At 37.0% G+C, this 23,585-nt stretch overlaps 1 protein-coding gene and 1 long non-coding RNA gene across 2 annotated transcripts in view; both read right to left on the bottom strand.

The window, feature by feature from the left end:
• Nucleotides 1-2,300: 2,300 nt before the first annotated feature.
• Nucleotides 2,301-23,585, bottom strand: part of LOC121739445 (putative serine protease K12H4.7) — a 99,329-nt gene continuing 78,044 nt past the window's right edge. The window contains exons 7-9 of the mRNA XM_042131929.1: nt 5,191-5,323; nt 3,913-4,082; nt 2,301-3,007 (exon numbers count right to left, since the gene is read on the bottom strand). Of these exons, the coding sequence (XP_041987863.1) occupies nt 2,895-3,007; nt 3,913-4,082; nt 5,191-5,323 (416 nt within the window). The 3' untranslated portion in view covers nt 2,301-2,894. The remainder of the gene's footprint in view (nt 3,008-3,912; nt 4,083-5,190; nt 5,324-23,585) is intronic.
• LOC121739446 lies at nt 12,468-22,108 on the bottom strand. Its single transcript, XR_006037449.1, has 3 exons — nt 22,018-22,108; nt 20,182-20,186; nt 12,468-12,478 (listed from the first exon to the last, which is right to left on the bottom strand). It is a non-coding gene; the product is annotated as an uncharacterized LOC121739446 (long non-coding RNA).

Here is a 23,585-nt window from a genome sequence, read left to right as displayed (position 1 = left end):
AGTAATCGGTAAAAATACTTCAATAAATATAATTTTTAATTCCCACGTAGAAACGACCAAGTGGTAGTTAACTCAGTTGTCATATTTTCAAGCGCAATGTAGATGCAGACAACTACAATATCTCGTAAATTAAACATAATTAGAAGAAATTAAATATACATGTGGATTCATTAATAAATAATGAAACAATGATGAAAATTTCAATAAATTTGATCGGAAATTGACAAAATGGGAGCATTTTTTCCTATTATGCGCTCTCCTGAAAAGTTGCTGTTTTGTAGATGACTCTTTTTACTTTGCACCCGTCGAAATGTTTATCACTATCACTTACTGCCGCACTCAGAGACGAACATTAATTAGGTACTTAAGTGTAATTAAATGAAGATTTTGACATGAGCTCCATAAATTGTCAAACTCTTCATTAAATTGAAGTTTAATCGTCTCTGAGTACGGCCGTTACTCTAATTATTACTAGTAATTTAGCCTTATCATCAACGACAAGTAATTCCATAAGTACGGGACGCAGTCATAAAATTACAAGTCGGATTTACCTATCTATTAAATAATAACCAGTTAGCCCTCCCTTGCAAAATATACAACTTACATAACTAGGATTTAATCTAATAAGTTAAGAAAATCAAGTAGCCTATGGTATATCGTTATAACTTATTATAAAAAAAATGATAACACCTTAGATCAAAAGTTTTATAGACCTTGAATTCTATAAGAAAGCAACAGAATTATATTTAAAAAAGGGGAAACGGAAAGCACTGTCGTTTCACACTTTTTAAGTAGCAGGACCTATTCCTGGTTATAACAAATTAACTAACAAAAAAGAGATTCTACCAATCCACTGATCTGGCACTTAAATTCGATATAAAAATTCTAATTTGATAAAAAAAACAGGTAAATTGATTGTATTTATTATTCATATGTCGATGAAAAATGATAAGTAAGCAAAATTGAATGATGTGTGAACCCAAAAAGTTTAAAAATACCGGCATTAGATATTTAATTACTTTCAACAGAGTATATTGTAAACAATTTTGATGATTCACCAATTGAATCAAGATATGACTGCCTGCACTTGAGTCCTAATGTAGAAGATAGGTTCTGCGGACAGATTATGAATTTGCCTTTAATACAGGAGAAAGCATCTACCTAGAGCTAGACAATGGACTATTAAAAAAACCAGCAAGGCATTATTAGTACCAACAAAAAACTCTTAGCAACTAATACCTTTAATAAGAACTTATTGGAATGCCTTCAGTATAGCCACTTGCAATCGTAGTACAACAAGAAAGGTTACAATAAAAATTGGATGTTTGGGTGTTTATTGGGTTACATTGATAATAAAATCTATGATAATATATCAATGATATATACAGTAATTGTTATTATATCATGTCGATACTTAAAAATTTTGTAACTATTCACTACCACAAAGCTTAAAAGCTGGACAAGGCTAACGACAAGTGATCTGCTTCAATATCTATTTAGATTAATCGGTGACAATTTTTCCCTGTGACAAAATAATTCGTAGCCTATGTACTGCCATTTAAGGTTTTGGCGAAGGATGAGGTAAAAATTTTGAAATACCTTAAAATATAAGATATTTTAAGATACTTTTTATTTTTAACCAAAGCTAAATAATTATATATTTTATCGTTTCGTTTCACAGTGCACCTATGATATTTTACAAAAACTTCAAAATGTAGCTAAATAGCTACAATTTTAAACTATTAATAAGATATTTTATTGATAGTAAAAACTACCTCAATTCAAAAACTTAAAAGATTTAGAGGCAAACATTTACTGGATCACATTACAGACTTTGGGCAACTGATTCTATATTAAGTCATTTAAATTATTATTATAGATTTAACTTTAAAGTAGGACTAGTTCAGACGTGTTTAAGTGAAGTGTGTATTATGAATGATGTAATTTATGATATCTATCGCACATGAAAACTAATTGTGATAAAATAATCTTGTTGACTTAATTTGTCATGCGTCATTACATATCTTGTCTTTCTTTGTCTCCTATTTCAAAATATCAACGATAAATTGCAAACATATGAATGTAACAATATATTGTCTGACGCCGCCATTGTCAGCAGTTGCTGTTACAATTTTTTACTTGCATTTTTCAACAGTATTACGATCAAATATTTGCAATACTCAAGTTGCGAATCTCATAGGTGGTAACCTTAATGTCAATCCGCACCAACAGTCTTTACAACTGAACGACCCGACGAAAAAAGAAAAGAAAATAAATGAAGGAAATAAATCAAACAAAAATTATAAGAAAAACATTATTTATGTTTAAATCGAAATCAGAGAACAAAACTAATGAAAAGCAGAAGTCTTACTTACTAACTAGAACAGTCGTAACTTGTAAAGAGATAATTCATAGCCTATGTGTAGAAGAAACACTAAAAACACCGAAAATATATTTGGAACGCTATACTAACTTAATATTAAACACCGACGCTAAGTTCATCATAATCTACTAAAATAACATTTATTACCAATAATATGTTTTCTTTGAGTTACGAAGGAAAATCTTAAATCAACCACTGTTGTTTTTTTAAGGAATTTAGCACAACAATTTGGAATTCATTATTTTACGTGGGGCTAGATTGGGGACAGGAAACCTACAGGACTTCGAGACAATAAATAAAAATAAAGTTATTATACAAATTTCAAGACTGAACTAAAACAAGACGAATTGTCGAGATCCCGAGAGCGAAATCCTTAGATGTTGACTCTACATCATTATTCCCACATTTAGTATTTTACACGAAAACAAAAGATTAAACTGCGCCGTAATTTGTTACTATAGCTAGCCTAAATTTAAAAAATTCCTATTGTTTAGTTTAGATTGGAAGATAACTACGGCAGATCAATCCATGAGCTGATGTACTGTTGTATCTCCACTCTCGCTTCAACCAAAGCCGCCGAATCCCTTTCGCTCGATGGATACATATTTGCGCAATGCGCGGTTCCTGGAATAAAAAAATATGGAAAGTATTATATTACAGCGGACGTGGATTGAACACGTAAGAATAAATGGTTAGCACTAAGCATCCGTCATTAACCCAATAAACGTATAATAATAGATAATAATATAGATATTAGATATTAATATGAATTCCGATTTTAAAAAATCGCAAAAAGTAAAGCTTAAACGAAGCAAAACGTAAGCTGGGTACTCACTTAAAGGTGTAGCATGAATGGTATCAGATACGGTAATAAATGAGTACAGAGTATAGAGATGACGCCATTAAAAAAAAACCTCAAAAGTTGCCGTCGTAGAGTTGTAGGTCATACAATTCTCTACAAAAATTATTCAAAGTTTCCGCCTACTTAAAATATTTTTCTTATTGTATTCAGCTTCATGCGAATTTCTCATAGGTCGAATGTTTATTTTTTCTGGAGTATTGGTGGGCTCGAGCATACGTAGTCACTTAATACCCTTTCTGATCTAGGTTGACTTTCAAGTGTCTAATTTGTCTGGGCTTTAATTGCACTTACACAACGAACTTGCAAGTCGATACAATACATGCAACACTGCTAATTGAGTAGGTACCCAGCTTAATAAGCAAACTACCTAGTTTGCTAATTACCCATGTCGAAAACCGTCAGCTTTTCATTATGTCATAACTCATAACTCATGTGCTTCATTTGTTTGTACCGTAAGTATTCCCGCTGTGTTTTGTTACATCTTGTATAATGTGACAAAATATATTATTATCGCATACTTCATTTTTATTATTATGTTTGTTAATAACAATACTACTCTTATCTAAAATTTTCTCGCATCGCAATGTAATTTTTTTTAGGTTTTTTTTATTCTAATCTATAAAAAAATCTAATCTAAAGTTTACAATAAAAATAGGGAAAATAGTACCGGGAATAAAAATTGCCGGTGCATTGTTGTTTTTTGTTGTAGTAATTCCAAGCGCGTGCCAAGGATCAACTGATCCGTGGACGTAGACTATCCTTTCTGCAGGAATATTAAGCCCACCATAAAAGTTGTTTGTCCAGTCCGCTGCCTTGTTTACAAACTCCTGGTTGAATCTGTAACAATAAGAAATATTTTGTGGGTACAAAAGTTCATACAGATTCATGCAGGCATACAGATTCAGAACAAAAGGGAACGGGATCCCCATTCCCCACACTAGTAAATATTATCTTATATCTTTAAACGAGCAATTCTTGTATATAAATATATAATTGGAATCTCGGAATCGGATCCAACGATTTTCATGAAATTTAGTATATAGGGGGTTTCGGGGGCGATAAATCGATCTAGCTAAGAATAATTTTTAGAAAATGTAATTTTATTCGTGTTTTATCGAATACCGAGCAAAGCTCGGTCAAATAGCTAGTATTGTCTAAGAGATCAAAAAGCTGGACAATATTTTCCATAAGATTTCGTTTTCTCGTAAACACACTTAAGTTATAATTATTACAAAACGATCGCAAAATAAAAGAAAACTGATAGTTAAACATCGCATTGCCAGGTAAGAAATGCACATAAAATTTGATTTACAAATATAATATTATATAAAATTTTGTTTTAAAACCTATATATAGTATATAATTACCTCGCTTGCACCATGTCTAAAATTGATAATTTATACAATAATTTTATTGTGGAAAAAAAAGTAATATACTTAGCAGTAGAATAAAACAATAAAACTTATCCTAATGCTTACCAAAATGGTCCTGTTTTATTTCGAAGAGTTTAACACTATCTTTACACTAATACGGGTTTGGTAATTGACAATTTTTCCAGTTTTTAAAAAGAAATCTTGAAATCTACCCACGAAAAAATCTATGAACCAGGCAGCGGGCTTGAGACATCCGCTTGGCGGGAGCTCGACAATTCGAATGAAGGAGAGTCCTAGAAGCTGCTCCTATTTATAATTTGAGGCATAGGTCCAGAAATTACCACTGCGCGCGCAATAATCGATACAGCTAGCTTATTAAGTCCTAGGTTCTGAGATATCAGACAAAGGAAGTCCTAGATGACCTGTGACCTATTATAGTAGCCAACGCCCTTCAACCGGAAACGAGAACAAAGATAAAGATTAAATAACTTTTTATGTACAGGAAAATAAATAACAATCCAACAAGTAAAATAGTACATTTGCAGGGTGTAATAAAATTTTTACTAACTTACTTTTTTCCAAAAATATCTTGACATTGTTGTATGAAGAAGTCTACATCAAAATGATTTCCGAAGACCTCCGTTTCACCTGATGATGTTTGATAAAAACCAAATTCTGTGCATGTTTGATACATCCACTGCCTACCTGAAAGTAAATAAATTTAAAACAAACTGTTACTCAGAATTATTAATTAGATGAGTACAAAGATGTTGGATGTAATATAATGTTACCGAGGGAGCACAGGCAACATAAATCCCCTACTCAATACTAGATGGCATGAGGTGCGCAAGTACATACTCGAACCTTCTAGAAAGGTCCAATGTTTGTTTACGTGTTTTAATTTAAACCTTATGACTGAGTCCATAAGGTCTAAATTAAATTTGCCAAAAAATTCAACTCACTGCACTTATCGTAAGGACGGCAGTTTTATTGTGGTACATGCTCGAGCCTCCTACAAAGTTCCCACGGTTGTTTACTTGTTTACGTGAATCGGGAACTTTCTGGAATTCGTCTCGCCATATAAAAAGCCGCAGGCAGGCCCGGCGAGTCAGTTCGAATCGAACTATCATCAAGCGATCTTCGGAGTGAAAACAAGTGATCAATAGTGAGTGAATCAGTGAACTTACGACTCGGCAACGACCTAGGACAGTGATAGTGCTTAGTGTTTTGGACTTAGTGCTTAGTGTTTGAGACCTAGTGTTTAGTGCAGTGTTAATAAAGTCTTCAAGAGAGTCAGCAGGTCTTTCTCTCCAATTCCTTCGAACCTAGCACGTAACAACTGGTGTCGGAAGAGAGGATTTGGAGATGTCATTGACTCCGAGAGAGGACTTCAAGGGAAGTGTCAGGACAAGGGCGCAGCGAGCTGCTGCCATTGACTCCGAGAGAGGAGTTCAAGGAGAGTGTGAGGACAAGGGCGCAGTACCATTGACTCCGAGAGAGGACTTCGAGGGAAGTATCAGGACAAGGGCGCAACGGGTTGCGGAGGCCACACCCACTGAGGACCAAGCTCCGCCCACTGCGGGACAAGCCCCACCCGCTGGCCCCGCCCACTGACCACGCACCCGCCCACTGACCACGCCCCTCAGGCCCCGCCCACTTTGGACATGGTCACGCCCACTGGCTCCGCCCACCAGGCCACGCCCACTCAGGCCACGCCCACTGGCCCCGCCCACTGGGCCCTACCTGCTTATCTAGCTTATCGTCTGCAATGATGGAGGCACAAGACCGCAAGCTCGGCGCTTTGCAGGAGTCTCAAGAGCAACAAAAGGACCCCCAAGAGAAAGCGCTTCTATCTATAAAGGATGTCAGTGACACGGTGACTACGCTTCGTAAAGAAGAAAAGGACGAACGAGTTACCGGGCTAGGATTGGATATGGAAAATGTGAAAACCAACATCACCGAACTACAGAAGAAAGTAGTGCGCCTGGAAACCACATCAGTCGCGACGTGTAGTGGAAATTCTGGAGTGGCACATGGGCCAAAGGTAAAAGTGCCACCATACGACGGCACTACTTCTTGGAATGCTTCTCGTCAGCAATTCCAGACTGTTGCTTCCGCCAACAGATGGAATGATGAACAATGCCTGACCGCTCTCACTGTTGCGCTCAGAGGGCAAGCTTTGTCGGTCCTAGAAGCGCATACAGGAAATGGGTTTAAAGACCTGATGGAGGCACTTGAATCCAGATACGGGGAGCGACACCTGGAGCCCGTGTTTCGTGCCCAACACCGTGACAGAGTCCAACGCTCAGGAGAAACTGGTCAAGAAGGCAAACCCAGGAGCCAATTCCAAGATGGTCGACACGAATATTGTGCAAGCATTTGTCGACGGGATCAAGGACCCGGAGGTCAGAGCTGCAGTGAGGCTACGTCACCACACCTCGCTTAAGGAAGCATTGGCGCACGCTTTGGAGGTCGAGGCTGTTCGGCGTGACATACGGTAGACCTATAAGATCCGCGAGGTCTCTGAAGAAGTCAAGGAGGTTAAGGCTTATTAATAAAGAAAAGTTTTGGAGCCATGTGCTACAAGTGCGGCGAGAGGGGCCATCTTCAGCTCAACTGCCCACAGAAGGAGATTAAGGCTCCTACGAAGAGAAGTTCTGGAGCCATGTGCTACAAGTGCGGCGAGAGGGGCCATATTCAGCTCAACTGCCCGCAGAAGGAGACCCAGATGGCAAGAATGAGGAGGCTCGAGGAACAAATGGAGGAGCTGAAGAAGCAAGGGGCTTCGTCCCCTGTCCGAGATCGAATAAAAGCCAGGACTAAGGGGCGAGTACTGGCTGACGCGGAGGAAGCCCCGATAACTGTTATCTCCCAAGCATGCAGCGGGAATAGTGATTCAGGGGACTATTAACAGGACGGATTGCAAAATGACTCTAGACACAGGAGCCTCTAGAACGATAGTGAACCCAAATCTGGTAAAAGCCGCAAGAAGACACAAGAGGAGAATTATTAACTGTCGGCTCCTTACTGCCTCCGGTCAGTCAATACCCGTCCTGGGAGAAATGTCAGTTACGATTAATGTAGGGGGATCCTCATACCCTCATGACGTGATCGTGGCTGAGATTATGGATGATTGCATCTTGGGTTTGGATTTCATGAAGAAGCATAACTGCAGAATTAATGTCGCTGACGGAGTTTTCAAGTGTGGTGAAGAAGAAATTTTCATCCTTGGAGGCGCCTGTGGGAAAGTCGCATGTGTAAACGAAGTCATTATACCTGGACGAGCGGAAGCTAAAGTGCTGGTGAAACTACCGCCAGCTGGAAAGAAGAAGTTAAATAGATGCGTGTTGATCGAAGACACACCTACCAAGACATCAGCGCAAAAACTGATGACGGCGAGAACCCTTGTTAGTGGAAGCAGTAACGTTGTGGTCAGGGTTTTGAATCTTGGTGATCGCGAGATCTGCTTGAACAAAGGTGACGTCATTGGAAAGTGCGAGGAAGTTGTCTGGATGAGAAAGTGTAGTTCGATCACAGGCTCAGACTCAGCAAACACCAGCAACTATGGAATAGTGACTGAGCTACTCGATGACTGCAAGAGTAATCTGACTTATTCGCAGAGCATGAAAGCTAAGAAGTTTTTACAACGCCACGCGAATATCTTCTCCAGTCAGGAAGGCGACCTTGGAAGAACGTCGATGGTTCAGCACAGGATAGATACCGGAAGCGAGAACCCAATTTGTCAACGAGCGAGACGGATACCCATTGCAAAGAAAAAAGAAGTTGAAGGCCTTTTGGAGGACATGAGAAGACATAAGATTATTGAACCGTCTGCGAGTCCTGGGAGAAATGTCAGTTACGATTAATGTAGGGGGATCCTCATACCCTCATGACGTTATCGTGGCTGAGATTATGGAGGATAGCATCTTGGGTTTGGATTTCATGAAGAAGCATAACTGCAGAATTAATGTCGCTGACGGAGTTTTCAAGTGTGGTGAAGAAGAAATTTTCATCCTTGGAGGCGCCTGTGGGAAAGTCGCATGTGTAAACGAAGTCATTATACCTGGACGAGCGGAAGCTAAAGTGCTGGTGAAACTACCGCCAGCTGGAAAGAAGAAGTTAAATAGATGCGTGTTGATCGAAGACACACCTACCAAGACATCAGCGCAAAAACTGATGACGGCGAGAACCCTTGTTAGTGGAAGCAGTAACGCTGTGGTCAGGGTTTTGAATCTTGGTGATCGCGAGATCTGCTTGAACAAAGGTGACGTCATTGGAAAGTGCGAGGAAGTTGTCTGGATGAGAAAGTGTAGTTCGATCACAGGCTCAGACTCAGCAAACACCAGCAACTATGGAATAGTGACTGAGCTACTCGATGACTGCAAGAGTAATCTGACTTATTCGCAGAGCATGAAAGCTAAGAAGTTTTTACAACGCCACGCGAATATCTTCTCCAGTCAGGAAGGCGACCTTGGAAGAACGTCGATGGTCCAGCACAGGATAGATACCGGAAGCGAGAACCCAATTTGTCAACGAGCAAGACGGATACCCATTGCAAAGGAAAAAGAAGTTGAAGGCCTTTTGGAGGACATGAGAAGACATAAGATTATTGAACCGTCTGCGAGTCCGTGGTGCTCACCGGTTGTATTAGTGAAGAAGAAAGATGGCAGCACAAGATTTTGTGTGGACTACAGACGTCTCAATGATGTCACCAAGAAGGACAGCTATCCATTACCTCGAATCGACGACACTCTGGATACCTTGAGTGGAATGAAATGGTTCTCGACCCTGGACCTGAAATCTGGATACTGGCATGTGGAAATTCATCCAAAAGACAAAGAGAAAACAGCTTTTTCCACCGGTAAAGGTTTATGGCAGTTTAACGTCATGCCCTTTGGATTGTGCAACGCACCTGCCATATTTGAGCGACTCATGGAGGAGGCAGGCCTAGTTGGAGAGGCTTGCTTGGTCTACTTAGATGACGTCATCATTGTCGGCCGTGACTTCGAGGACCATTTGCAAAACTTAGAACGAGTTTTCGCCAAAATAGAGGGGGCCAAGTTAAAGTTGAATCCGAAAAAGTGTCGTTTATTCAGGAGTAAGGTCAACTATCTCGGCCACGTTATCTCCAGTGATGGAATCCAGATGGACCCGGAGAAACTGGAAGCAGTTCAAAATTGACCAACACCTAAGAACAAAACCGAAGTGCGAGCATTTCTCGGCCTATGCTCCTACTACAGGCGTTTTGTTAAGGGATTCTCAGAGTTAGCCAAGCCATTGCATCGGCTGACAGAGGATAAACGACAGTTTATTTGGGACGAGACTTCTGAAGATTCTTTTCTTTCCGAAACTGAAGAAACATCTGTGTGATACACCAATCCTGGGGTATCCACAACCTGAAGGTCAGTTTATAGTCGACACGGACGCAAGCAACACGGCCATTGGAGGGGTGTTATCTCAAAAACAGGGTGAAAGAGAAGTTGTAATTGCATATTTCAGCAAATCTTTATCTAAGCCAGAGAGAAACTACTGTGTGACAAGAAGAGAACTCTTGGCTGTCGTAAAGACGCAACAACATTTCAGCAAGTATCTCATTGGCAGACAGTTTTTACTGCGAACTGATCACGCAGCGTTGAAGTGGCTACTACAGTTCAAGAACCCGGAAGGTCAAGTAGCTCGATGGATTGAACAGCTCCAGGAGTATGACTTCAAGACCGAACACCGCAGCGGAAAGTCGCATGGGAATGCCGACGCACTCTCACGAAGGCCGTGTTCAGAAGACTGCAAACATTGTGTTAAGCAGGAATCTAATGAAGTAACATTAAAGTTAACGAAAACAAGTCCTTTGGGTCCATGGGAGAATGATGCTATGAGAGAGGCTCAAGAAAGAGATGACGACCTTCGACACATCATCACATGGAAGAAACGGGGTGACGTAAAGCCAATCTGGAGTGATGTTGCACCCACTGGCGCTGTCACTAAGGCGTACTGGGCGCAATGGGACAGTCTGATTCTTCAAAACGGAATACTTTACCGGAAATGGGAGAAGACTAACGGCAGAGAGTTCCATCTTCAGATAGTTGTCCCAAGAACGAGAGTACCGGATGTTCTCCGTGAAATACACGATGGCGTATCAGGAGGTCATTTAGGTGTTAAGAGGACGTTAACAAAAGTGCGAGAACGATTCTACTGGTTGCATTGTCGAGATGATGTACAGGATTGGTGCCGTAAATGCACTACTTGCGCTGCAGTGAAGGGACCACAGACCCGGAGCCGTGGGAACCTTCGGTTGTATAAAGTTGGCGCACCGTGGGAACGAATTGCAGTTGACGTAGCTGGGCCATTTCCCGTGACGGAATCGGGAAACAAGTATTTTATGGTCGTCATGGATTACTTCACCAAATGGCCCGAAGTGTTCGCCATACCAAACCAAGAAGCTACAACAGTAGCTTCTAAATTAGTCGAAGAAGTGATATCTCGGTTTGGTGTGCCTCTGGAAATCCATTCTGATCAGGGCAGGAAATTCCAATCGCAGGTCTTCCAGGAAGAGTGCAGAATTTTGGGAATGCATAAGACGAGGACCACAGCGTACCATCCACAGTCTGATGGAATGGTTGAGAGATTTAACCAGACCCTTTGTCAGAGAAGCATTTGGCGAAATTGGTAGATGACAAACAAAAGGACTGGGACAAGTATATACCGCTCTTCCTTCTGTCGTACCGTACCGCCGAGCATGAGAGCATAAAAGCTACCCCGGCGTATGTCAATTACGGTAGAGAACTGCGAGTACCAGTAGACCTCTTGACAGGAGGGTCACCGGAGGAACCGAAGACCGTACAAGACTATGTCTGCGATTTAAGGGAAAAGATGCGCTATATACACGCCATGGTTCGGGAAAATGGGTTACAGTCAAGTGAGAACATGAAGACCAGATACGATCGGAAATCGAACACGAGCGGCTTCGAAGAAGGGTCACTGGTGTGGCTGCATAACCCAACTCGCCGAAAAGGCAAATCTCCAAAGTTGCAGACCAAGTGGGACGGCCCATACAAAGTGGTTACCCGATTGAATGATGTGACTTACAGAATTCAAAGGCAACCAAGAGGGACATTCAAAGTGGTACACATAGACCGTCTGGCGCGTTACCATGGCAGTAACAATGATGCTCGGGACGAGCATCTCTAAGAGGGGAGTAGTGTTACGGTACATGGTATACGGACACGTGGTGCCATTTAGCGACAAACCAGCGAAACTTACCGAGGGAGCACAGGCAACATAAATCCCCTACTCAATACTAGATGGCATGAGGTGCGCAAGTACATACTCGAACCTTCTAGAAAGGTCCAATGTTTGTTTACGTGTTTTAATTTAAACCTTATGACTGAGTCCATAAGGTATAAATTAAATTAGCCAAAAAATTCAACTCACTGCACTTATCGTAAGGACGGCAGTTTTATTGTGGTACATGCTCGAGCCTCCTACAAAGTTCCCACGGTTGTTTACTTGTTTACGTGAATCGGGAACTTTCTGGAATTCGTCTCGCCATATAAAAAGCCGCAGGCAGGCCCGGCGAGTCAGTTCGAATCGAACTATCATCAAGCGATCTTCGGAGTAAAAACAAGTGATCAATAGTGAGTGAATCAGTGAACTTACGACTCGGCAACGATCTAGGACAGTGATAGTGCTTAGTGTTTTGGACTTAGTGCTTAGTGTTTGAGACCTAGTGTTTAGTGCAGTGTTAATAAAGTCTTCAAGAGAGTCAGCAGGTCTTTCTCTCTAATTCCTTCGAACCCTAGCACGTAACAATAATTTCTTAACAACGACAATTCTCAGGCAGCAATTGAATAATCCATATAAGTACTTAATGTCTCTAATGCACACATTTAAATAATGTTTTTGGTAAAAGAAGTTATAATTTAGCCTTTTCTTTCAATATAAAATTATTAACGCACAGTAAAGAATAGATCCAGATGGCGCTTGTGAGCCAAAATGAGTTCGCACAAACCCTGAACGTGCAACAAGTGTGTCCCTTGCCTTTTTCAATTTGTTTTGAAGTATGTGAAAAGCTTAGTTCCTATGTGGGGCTTTCAATTTTCGCGAGCTAGTAAAAGGGCTAAAGATTTACAACTCTGCCGTTTGGAGCAGAAGCATGTTCTTATATTCTTTGCAATTTTTAAATACTTTTATAAAATTGAATAAATCAGATAATAGGAAACCCAATTTAAGTGTCAATAATAATTAATAAGTCATTTTAGTTCACAAGGAACCGTAACCTTTGGCATTCGATGTAAATCAATAATTCCTAGGACGCCACCCAGGCTCTGAAAGTACATCAATAAATGCGGAAAGCGCAGTCGCTGAATTGCAGGATGCACTTTGCGCAGACAACGCCCTTGGTAATACGCAGTGGATAATTCACAAATAATTTTGTAGTTAAATCGTACAAATTCATCTGCTTTTAGTACCGTCCCATGTGTCCATATAGATTATGTTAGAAAAAAAAAGTATTTATCTTAGGACAGTAGCAAAAACCATGCACTTTATTATATTTTATTTATTTAATGTTAATAATATCAAAGTAAGTCTCAGAAAACATATATAAACTATACCATAAATCTTCTAAAATTGATATGCAGAGGGCCAAATTAGTACAGTAAATGAAGGCAAAAATCAAGTGCAACCGCCGATTTCGTTGGAACTCCATCGATTTGGATGAAAATTTGGGATTAAGTACGATAAACCCCCAACTTTAAAAGTGACATACGCTCGTAATGCGTTTTTTTTTTTAGGGGTGAAATCCACCCCTTTTGTTAAAAATAGAAAAAATGCACATTTAACCATTTTGGCTTAACTAATAATTGTGTTTAATTTGATAAAATAAATGTTTTTAAGGATTTTATTCACGATTTGTGATTATATTATTAATTATTTTAACCCTTTTAGCAACCATCTTTTTGATCGTGATAAAAACATTTTTTGTATTTCAGAGATTTAAAATCGCATATTTACATTACATAAACAGTTTGTTTAATAATTATGATATAATTTTTGGATAAGAGTGAAATATAAACCTCTAAAAGTACTGCTCTACTCAATCTCTGTAAAAAATGTTATTTCGTTTTTTTCGAAATTTTTATTCCTGAAAACTACCTCTTGTCTGAATAATAAGCTTTAAGTTTTTATTTTAAGTTTTTTATCAGCTTTACTGAGTTCGATTATTTTTTTATAGTTAAGATAAATTTTATTAATATCTATATTTCAAACATTTTATTATTTGGTCCAAAATTTTCAAACAACGATTTCAAACTACCGTCTGTGCAAAAAATTGACGAAAAATATAAAACTGTTGGACTGAAATATTTAATAGACGCACATAACATAATAATTTGACGACCTCTGTGGCTCAGTGGTGAGCGCGTTGGTAGCTCAAGCCGGGGGTCGCGGGTTCGAATCCCGCCGACGGAACAAAAAGTTTTCAATGTTCCCGGGTCTGGATGTGTACCTATTAAATATGTGTATCATTTAATAAAAAATTTAAATATATGTATGGTATAAAAGTATTAAATATATTTCCGTTGTCTGGTACCTGTAACACAAGTCCTTTAGGTACTTAGCACGGGGCCAGACTGACGTGGTGTGTAGCGTCCATAGATATTATTATTATTATTATTATTATAAAATCCATCTCTTGTCGATTAGACTTTTACCGTTCCGTTTACTTTCTCAATATTGAAAGACTTGAAAAGATTAACATGTATTTAGTAAGAACTAGATGACAGCTGCAATCGCGCTGGAACCGAACATTTTACCGAGATAAAAAGTATAATTTGTCCAGTCCCGAGTCTCTAAGTATTTTCATACAAAATTTCAGCAAAATCGGTTGAACTGTTTGGGTGCTAAGAGTTACCAGATAGACAAAAACACTTTTTCATTTATATTAGTATAAATATACCTATTGACATTTGACAGGTTTTCCTACAATATTTGCATCCCAAATCTTTGCCACAATTTTTTTTTTCGAAATAATATATTCGTTTTATCACAATAGCTCTGGAACATTAAGTTATCGGGTTCATTTATGGCCCATTTTAAAGGTAATTTGAAGAGCTTTAAGATCGCATAATGTGATAAAAACCTCAATTTTGTTTCACCGCGTTTTTCTTTCAAAATACTATAGTTAATAGCTATACAGTGGAGGTGCTACATTTTGAGTGGCGAAAGTTTACGCGGAATCCAGAGACTGTACGAGCAAGAAAGCCTTCCTCGTCTTCGTAATAGCTGATTGCAGTTTCAACTATGTTAAATGTAGACAAGATGGAAGTAAATAAGATTTAGAGGTGGGTGGTTTTGATTTTTAATTACTTGTACTGTGTACATAAGTTGATTGAATTTTCTAAATACGCCTAAATGCAAAGGATGTGGTTTAGATTTATTATTTTCTAAAGTGCTTATTGTTCGTAATTAAAAAGTTGTAATTTTTCATTCTTTTAATGTGTATCAATCAATTTTATTCTAAATATACCTGTCTACGTCCTTTACATTTTGACGGTCCTAAGCCCGTCGCGCATGTGTCCATATTTTGTGGTGTTTGGTAGGATAACTTTCGGAGGCTATTTCTCAAAATTTTAGTACTGAGTGATTATAAAAGAAGAAATACATATAATTTTTATTTTACTTTTAACAAGGATCAATATATCCAAATTTGGCAGGAAGGTTAAATTGCACCCTGTATAAACATTAGAGTAAAACTACGACATCGATATTCTTTGTAGTTTTTTTAAAGAGTGTCAAAATTGGCCTTTATCCGGGTCATAAATTTGCATAAAAAATAATAAAAAAACTAATCCAGTAACATTGATTTTGTTTATACCAATTTAATAAGCACTTAATATTAATACTAAACGTTTTCTCCAAATTTGGTTAACCTACTGTGATCAAGTAGGGAATTTATTATTTTTATTTATGAATTTTAGTTTTTCATTTTTAATTTCGCAATTAGAACGAATTAGAAAAAGTTTTAAGCATGGCACGATAGTGTGAGTAATCCTTTATCAATATTATTAAAAATCAAATCTAATAACATCTGTATCAGACGTTATATCCAATTCAATTTATATTCGGATTTTTTGCTAGGGTTGTCACTAAAGGTCTCTTGTTTGATTTATATTATTTATTATCTATACTAATATTATAAAGCGGAAAAGTTTGTTTGTTTGTTTGTTTGAACGCGCTAATCTCAGGAAATGCTGGTCCGATTTGAAAATATCTTTCAGTGATAGATAGTCCATTTATCCAGGAAGGCTATAAGCTATATTTTATCACGGTAAAACTAATAGGAGCGAAGAAATAGAGGAAAGTGTGAGAAAAACGGGGGAAATTATTTGAAAAGGCTTATTTGAACGCGCTAATCTCAGAAACTACTGGTCCGATTTGAAAAATTATTTTAGTGTTAGATAGCGCATTTATCGAGAAAGGCTATAGGCTATATTTAATCACGCTAAGACTAATATAGTCCAATTAATATAGTAAGTTCACCTCGGAATTTGAGATACCCAGCTGTAAGTCTGTAAATATGTGTATATTGGCACCCTAAATGCTGTCTCAAAACCTACTAAGCCATTAGTTAAAAAATACACAACATTTTTTCCTTAAATTTTGGTTTTTCTATGCTTAATTCACGAAATTCATAACGTAAGCCTGCCTGCGTTGCCTGTGTAAGCGTAGTCCATAAGTTTAGCTATTAAATAAGACCTTTTTTATTGATAGGATATTTACATGAGAAGTATTGGTCACATTTTTTTTTTATGAAATAAGGGGGCAAACGAGCAAACGGGTCACCTGATGGAAAGCAACTTCCGTCGCCCATGGACACTCGCAGCATCAGAAGAGCTGCAGGTGCGTTGCCGGCCTTTTAAGAGGAAATAGGGTAATAGGGGAGGGTAGGAATGGGAAGGGAATAGGGAAGGGAATAGGGTAGGGGATTGGGCCTCCGGTAAACTCACTCACTCGGCGAAACACAGCGCAAGCGCTGTTTCACGCCAGTTTTCTGTGAGAACGTGATATTTCTCCGGTCAAGCCGGCCCATTCGTGCTGAAGCATGGCTCTAACACTTAAAAAGTGGACTTGTGTGGCTTTCACACATTTAATGTGAAAGCACGATAAAAACTAAAATGGCTGCCATTTGACTACCGTGAGAGAAAGAAAAAATTTGAGAGCCAATTTATTGATGAAATATGCCATACATCACGACATTAAAGGATAGGACACCGGTGTCACGACACATTGAATATGGCGCGTTTTCGACCGGAGGCACTGGTTAACCTGAAGTGATACTTTTGACCGCGCGCTCTCCGCCCTCTTTATCGGAAACGGTTCACCATATAAAAAATTTTTTTTTGAACAAAAGTTGGAGAGAATTTTGTATTCTACATTATGGTAAAAAATATAAATAGCTAAAACCCATAAGAAATGAAATATTTACAAAAAAAGTGCGAAAAACCGATTTCTGTGACTTTTTGACCTTGAAATTTAATAGTTGCGCACACCCTACCCTACCATATGTAGGTTTTGAGACAACGTTTAGCATTCATACCTAATTTAAGCCTAAGTTGACTGGACCAAATAGGAGCGAAGAAATAGAGAATGTAGAAAAAACGGGGTAAATTATTTGATTCGACTTATTTGAACGCGCTAATCGCAGGAACTACTGGTCCGATTTGAAAAATTATTTCAGTGTTAGATAGCCCATTTATCGGGGAAGGCTATGGACTATATTTTATCACGCTATGCCTAATAGGAGCGAAGATATAGAGGAAAATGGGGAAAAAACGGAGGAAATTATTTAAAATTTCTTATTATCTTAAGAAGCTACTGGAGCAATTTTTAGGCTATTCCGCTAAAGACGACCCTCAACACGAATTTTTAAAGTATAGTATTTGTTATATTTTTTTATTGAATTATAAATAAAAAGATGTATATTTACTAGCGAAAGAACTTTTATGAGTAAAAATTGTAATTTGAATGATTTAGAGCATTTTGAAGTGATATCATCTAACAGCGCGAGAAAAACTGCTTATGCCACACATGATGATGAATGATCATTTTAACTCTAAATCACTATCTCGAAGTTGAATTTCATTACATAATATTGACTGCATAACATAAGTTTCTATTTCGGTGCAAAAAAAGCAACAATTTTGAAATTGTTTTCAAACATTATTAAAGGAAAATTGCTATGGTTGCACCCGCGATAAAAAAGGTACAAAAGTTTAGTTTTCTCGCTAAAATATGTTGTTAATAATTTAAAACTTTGCGAAAGTAAGGAGAAATGTGAGGGAAATTAGAATTAATCATTGGAACAAACTATTTTATTATTTTTAATAAAAAAACAGAACCTTTCAAGTGGTTGCGCCCGCGATCGAAGCAGTACAATTGGAAATGCAACAAATTATTTTTTGACTATTGTAGTGATTTTCGTCTTATTTCATATTATTAAGGTAAGCAATAACGTTAGATTATATTTGTTATTAATACTTTACAAGTAATTACAAGATTTATAAAAATTTGAATGGAGTCACGTCGTGTTTTATATTTTCCGAAATATTTCATGTATTACTAACTACTAACAGATGTTTAAAAATGATGATTTATATTCTTTTATTTTTAAATATTTTAGAAGAAATGCTACAAATGACAGGAAAAATTATAAATATTTAATAATTTTCTTTGAAAAAAAAAATTTTTACTTATAATTCTCCCCTATTATTTTAAATTATAAATATTAATTTTGAATTAAAGGTGTTCGGTTTTATAACAATACATCAAAAAAGGTTTGCTTAAGTTACATTATTTAATTGTTTATAGTGATTTAGATGATTTCTTTTCTCAGATCGATAAATGACTGATAATTAAAAAATAATAAAATTTTAAATAGTATTATTACAATTTACTAATAATATTATGTATTGCATATCAAAAATGTAGAAATTAGTCGCAGACTTATGAATAAATTCAATTTCTTTAGACTCGTTGCGCCCGCGACATCCTGATGTTGCACCCGCGATCGTGAAAATTGTTAATAATTCCTAGTACTAATTACTTTGTCTTTTACACTTTTGAAATATGGGTTAATAAATTACTAAAAGTTCCACAATTAGCAATATTCTCAAATGAACTCGTCCGAGTTCTTAATAGAGGACCAATTTGGTTGCACTCGCGATAGTATTTCAAACATGTTTTGTGGCTTTTCTTAGATTAAATTTTAGTTTACATTTACAATTTATGATTGAACTAGTTAAAATGTATCCCTTCAAAAGATAATTTATTAATAAATATGTTTTATTTTGTCAGTAGGACGCTTTAAGTGCGTCAAAATGTTGCACCCGCGATAATGGAATCGCCCTTTTATGTTATTTGGCACACATGAAGAATAGACCACGTGAAAGGACATAGGTTTCTTTCTTTGCGGAAAAATGTACGGATTCCGTGACATTCCCAAATTACGCGGGCGAAGTAGCGCGGAACATCTAGTTATTTGTATATGTCGTAGGATGATTTGATAAATCCGTGTTTTCGCGAAATCCCTAGAATTTTCGCGAAAATTCGATTTATCAAATCATCCTACGATGTCGTAGGATGATTTGATAAATCGAATTTTCGCGAAAATTCTAGGGATTTCGCGAAAACACGGATTTATCAAATCATCCTACGACATATATATTATTTAAGTATGGTATTAAGTGCTTATTCAATTGGTATAAACAAAATTAATGTTACCTGATTAGTTTCTTTAAAATTAATTTTAAATGCTAATTAATGACCCGGATAAAGGCCAACTTTGACACTCTTTAAAAAAAACTACAAACAATATCGAGCTCGAAGTTTTACTCTAATGTTTATAATATAGATATCAACTACCTAGTCTTGCCATAAATACTGACACAAAAACATTTTTTTTTCTATTGCAAATAAATTTTATTACTTTTACAGTGTATTAGTTTAATACATAAATATAAAACAATTTAAAATATTAAAAGCTTATTCAAATTGGCCTTCATTGGCTACAATAACGTCCTTTAACCCGTCGACATTGTGGCCAGTTATCATTAGAAACACGGACCCTTTCCATGGGAAAATTCTTCACTGCCAATCGTTTGGATTGTTTTAGTGACTCCAAATTATCACGGCATTTACAGCAAGCCATACTCTCTAAAACCGACCAAAAATCATAATCCGGTGGATTAAGATCCGGGACTAGACGACGCCAGTCTTTAGCTCTGATGAAGTCCGAAACGTTCGTTTCCAACCAAGACCAAACCGACCGAGCTTTATGACCCAGCACCGAGCCTTGTTGGTAGGACCATTCTTGATTATTGAACTTGATGTTGAACCTTAGAACTTTAAGCATAAATAAAACCATTTTGTTTGTTAAAATATTGCTTAATTGTAAAAAAAATCTCATCTGTAAACAAACATTTTTGTGACCTCCCTTTGCGTACCGCTTCAGTAGTTGTTTAAATTTTACCATCCTTTCTTTTTTAAATTATCAGTTAGGAAATACCCACTACGTCTCTTGTAGGCTGAAAGTCCTTAGTCATCATTTAAAATACATGACATGGTTCTATCTTTATCTCGTGAGATAAATTTTTTACTTTCGAACCGATTTTTTTTTCAAATTCTTTCCCTTACTGCTTTAACCACCTTTTTCGTACGAACACTGCGTCGACGGCCAAATATTTTTCTGCCACAAGCAGAGGAGGTCTTATTGTACTTATTAATGGCCCGGTACACAAACATTTTACTAATACCAAGCGTATGGAGAGTTTTAAAAATGACATTGGACTCCATACCTACTTTGTGTGATGCAATCACAGCGATTTGGTTCTTTTGATCACCCCACTCCATTTCAATATCGCAAAATATTGTAAAATACATTGGCGCCAAAATGAGAAAACACAATAAACAAACATATAAAAATTACAGAATCCAAATTCAAGTGTAATATTTTGTTTATTTTTACTAGTGACAGTATTTATGGCCAGACTAAGTATAGTATTTTGAAAGAAACACGCGGTGAAAGGTTTTTATCACAATATGGTTCGACTTAAAAAAGTCCTTGGATTTTTTAAAATAGGGGTTTAAGGTCCCGGGTTCATGGTTCTCGCAGTAAAAGTTAGGCTTTAAAAATTGAGACCTTTGCTTATTTTTTGGAGATATTGTTAAAAATTACCAACACTTGCGAATGGTGCAATAATACAGGATACTTATATATTTCTTTTAATAAAACATCCTGTATTATTGCACTAGCCGATAATATAGCTTATTATAAACAATTTAGGTTTTACCGTAGATTACCGATTTTACCGTATATTGTTATATACGGTAAAATCTAGGAAAAGTTAGATTTTTAAGGTTTTATTATTTTTCTATACATTTCTTAAAAATATTAAACAACTAGCTGTTGCCCGCGACTTCGTCCGCGTGGACTTCAGTTTATAGCGCGCGATGTCAACAAAATTGGTGTCAAAAGCTTTTATAAAAAAAACCCTGGTACCCCTTAAATCAAAACAGCTGTGCAGTGTGCACATAATATTTCATTTTTTTAAATTAAACTTTATATTTTATACCAAATTTTAAAGCTTATTTAGCCCCACAATTACACAACTTTAACCATAAACTATTTATCATTGATAGGTTTAAGGTTACGTCACTGTATATAATATAAAGTACTGACTTATTAAATAACGTAAAAAACAAATAACAATCGAAAAAATCGAAAAAAAACAAATGTACGATGATACCACCTCTTATAGAAAGATGTTGGGCAAGCGTTAGCGCAATGTAAGAGACGCACGGCGTCATCTAGTATGAATTTTTGGAACTAACTTAATTTGAGCAAAATTTTCGTATTTTCACCCCCTTACAACCCTTTTTTCCAGTAAAAAAAAGTAGCCTATGTACTTTCTCAGGATTTAGACTATCTGTATACAAAATTTCATTACAATCGGTTCGGTAGTTTTGGCGTGAAAGCGAGACAGACAGACAGAGATACTTTCGCATTTATAATATTAGTATAGTATAGATATACTAAAATAGAACACTTTCCTCAAGTATGCCATAATATAGGTTTTTTTTTTATGGACGCTTCACACCACGTCGGTCTGGCCCCGTGCTAAGTACCTAAAGGACTTGTGTTACAGGTACCAGACAACGGAAATATATTTAATACTTTTATACCATACATATATTTCAGAATTTTATTATATCATACACATATTTAATAGGTACACATCCAGACCCGGGAACATTGAAAACTTTTTGTTCCGTCGGCGGGATTCGAACCCGCGACCCCCGGCTTGAGCTACCAACGCGCTCACCACTGAGCCACAGGGGTCGTCAACTTACTTTCCAGAAACGATTCCTTACCAGTAACAATATAAATTGATGCAATAATACAGGGTGCTTTTTGTGATTTTTTCTTACCTTCTACGTTAACTTTTTTCTCCCATGGTTTAGAGATTTTTCGTCATACAATAAAAGGTTCAACTTTTCAAGCCCTTTCATTTGATATATAAAAGTGCCCCTCCTTCTTTAAAGAAGTTCGTTGTTAAGTTTTTTTAACCGACTTTCAAAAAGGACGAGGATATATTACGTTCAGCAGTGGTTTTTTTTTTAAATATGTGTTCAACGATTACTCCGCCGATAACAAAACACGGATATCCATGTACACAAGCTTGTTACGCTGCGGATTCCTATGAAGAACGCCGACGCAGCACCTGACCACAGTCACGCGGCAGCGTCACAAGGCGCGGAGTCAGCATTCCTCAGTTTACAGCATTTTTGCAATAGTTATTTGCGACACTTGTTATTCAATCGTCGAATAGTCGAGTCACTTTTAATTATAATTTAATTGTAAGATTTAATCAATAAAATATTTTAAGAAATTTTGTTTGTAGCCCTCGTAAAGGATATCGCATTCGTGCGCGTGCGATCGCTACTTGACTTCCAAAAAGTCTTCTAGTACAATCATTTGGTGCTTAAAAAGAGGGTTACCTGGTAAGTTTTCCGGGAGTTTTGAAAATTGGTGATTTTATAGATTTCAGCGTGCTCTTTTAGAATTTTCACTTTACATCCATACATCCAAACAAACTTTCGCCTTTATAATATTAAGTAGGAAGTAGGATGGAAAAACAGTGCGAGCGTACCCTTTTAATACTCTGTATTTCCTAAAGTACTGATTGAGATTGTACAGTAAAAATGTTTGGACGTAATTTATAGGAATAATAATTTTTCTTATGCATCTTAATATTTAATAATTAATGTAGAAGTCACTAAAGAGATATAATAAATAATTTTCGAATAACAAGCAAAAACCTTGGAAAAGAGACCTTTCCCCCCCTCCCCAACCACCGGCTCTTGTCCCACTCTCGGGGACTTTTAGTATATTCATCTAGACACCTTTAGGAACAACTGTAACAACTTTCAAAACTACACGAATTATTCGGCCTGAATTCCTTAATTTTCCCAGGCTATTTCTTAATTTTATTGATTATTTTTCCGACCCAAATATCGACCAATAGAATTGCACCATTCGACGTCACGTGGTACAACCTACATGGTATTATACTGATAATTTTTTGAAAATTTTCTCTGGTAGTTGCTATATATAAAAAACAAAACATGATCCAGACAAATTAACCACACGTCAAACTGACAGGTTGAATTCAATTGTGAAATTTGGAGATTTTGCATGAAAATGAGTCGATTTGGAGTTTGTTCTCTGTCCACCATCGATAAAAAAGTCAAAGGAAATGTTCCTATTAATACGGAGATGTCAGAAAAACCGTTTGGAACCAATTTACTACTTTTTGTACTGAGAGGGATACACATTGAGTGCTGAAACGAGTGAAGCGCAATTGGCAAACATTATGAAAGATTACGCTTACAATATGAAGAAAATGGATGAAGA

This window comes from Aricia agestis, chromosome Z (assembly GCF_905147365.1).
Source record: "Aricia agestis chromosome Z, ilAriAges1.1, whole genome shotgun sequence".
Lineage (NCBI taxonomy): Eukaryota > Metazoa > Arthropoda > Insecta > Lepidoptera > Lycaenidae > Aricia > Aricia agestis.
The sequence above is the reverse complement of the archived record's forward strand: the minus strand, read 5'-3'. Positions and strand labels throughout refer to the sequence as shown.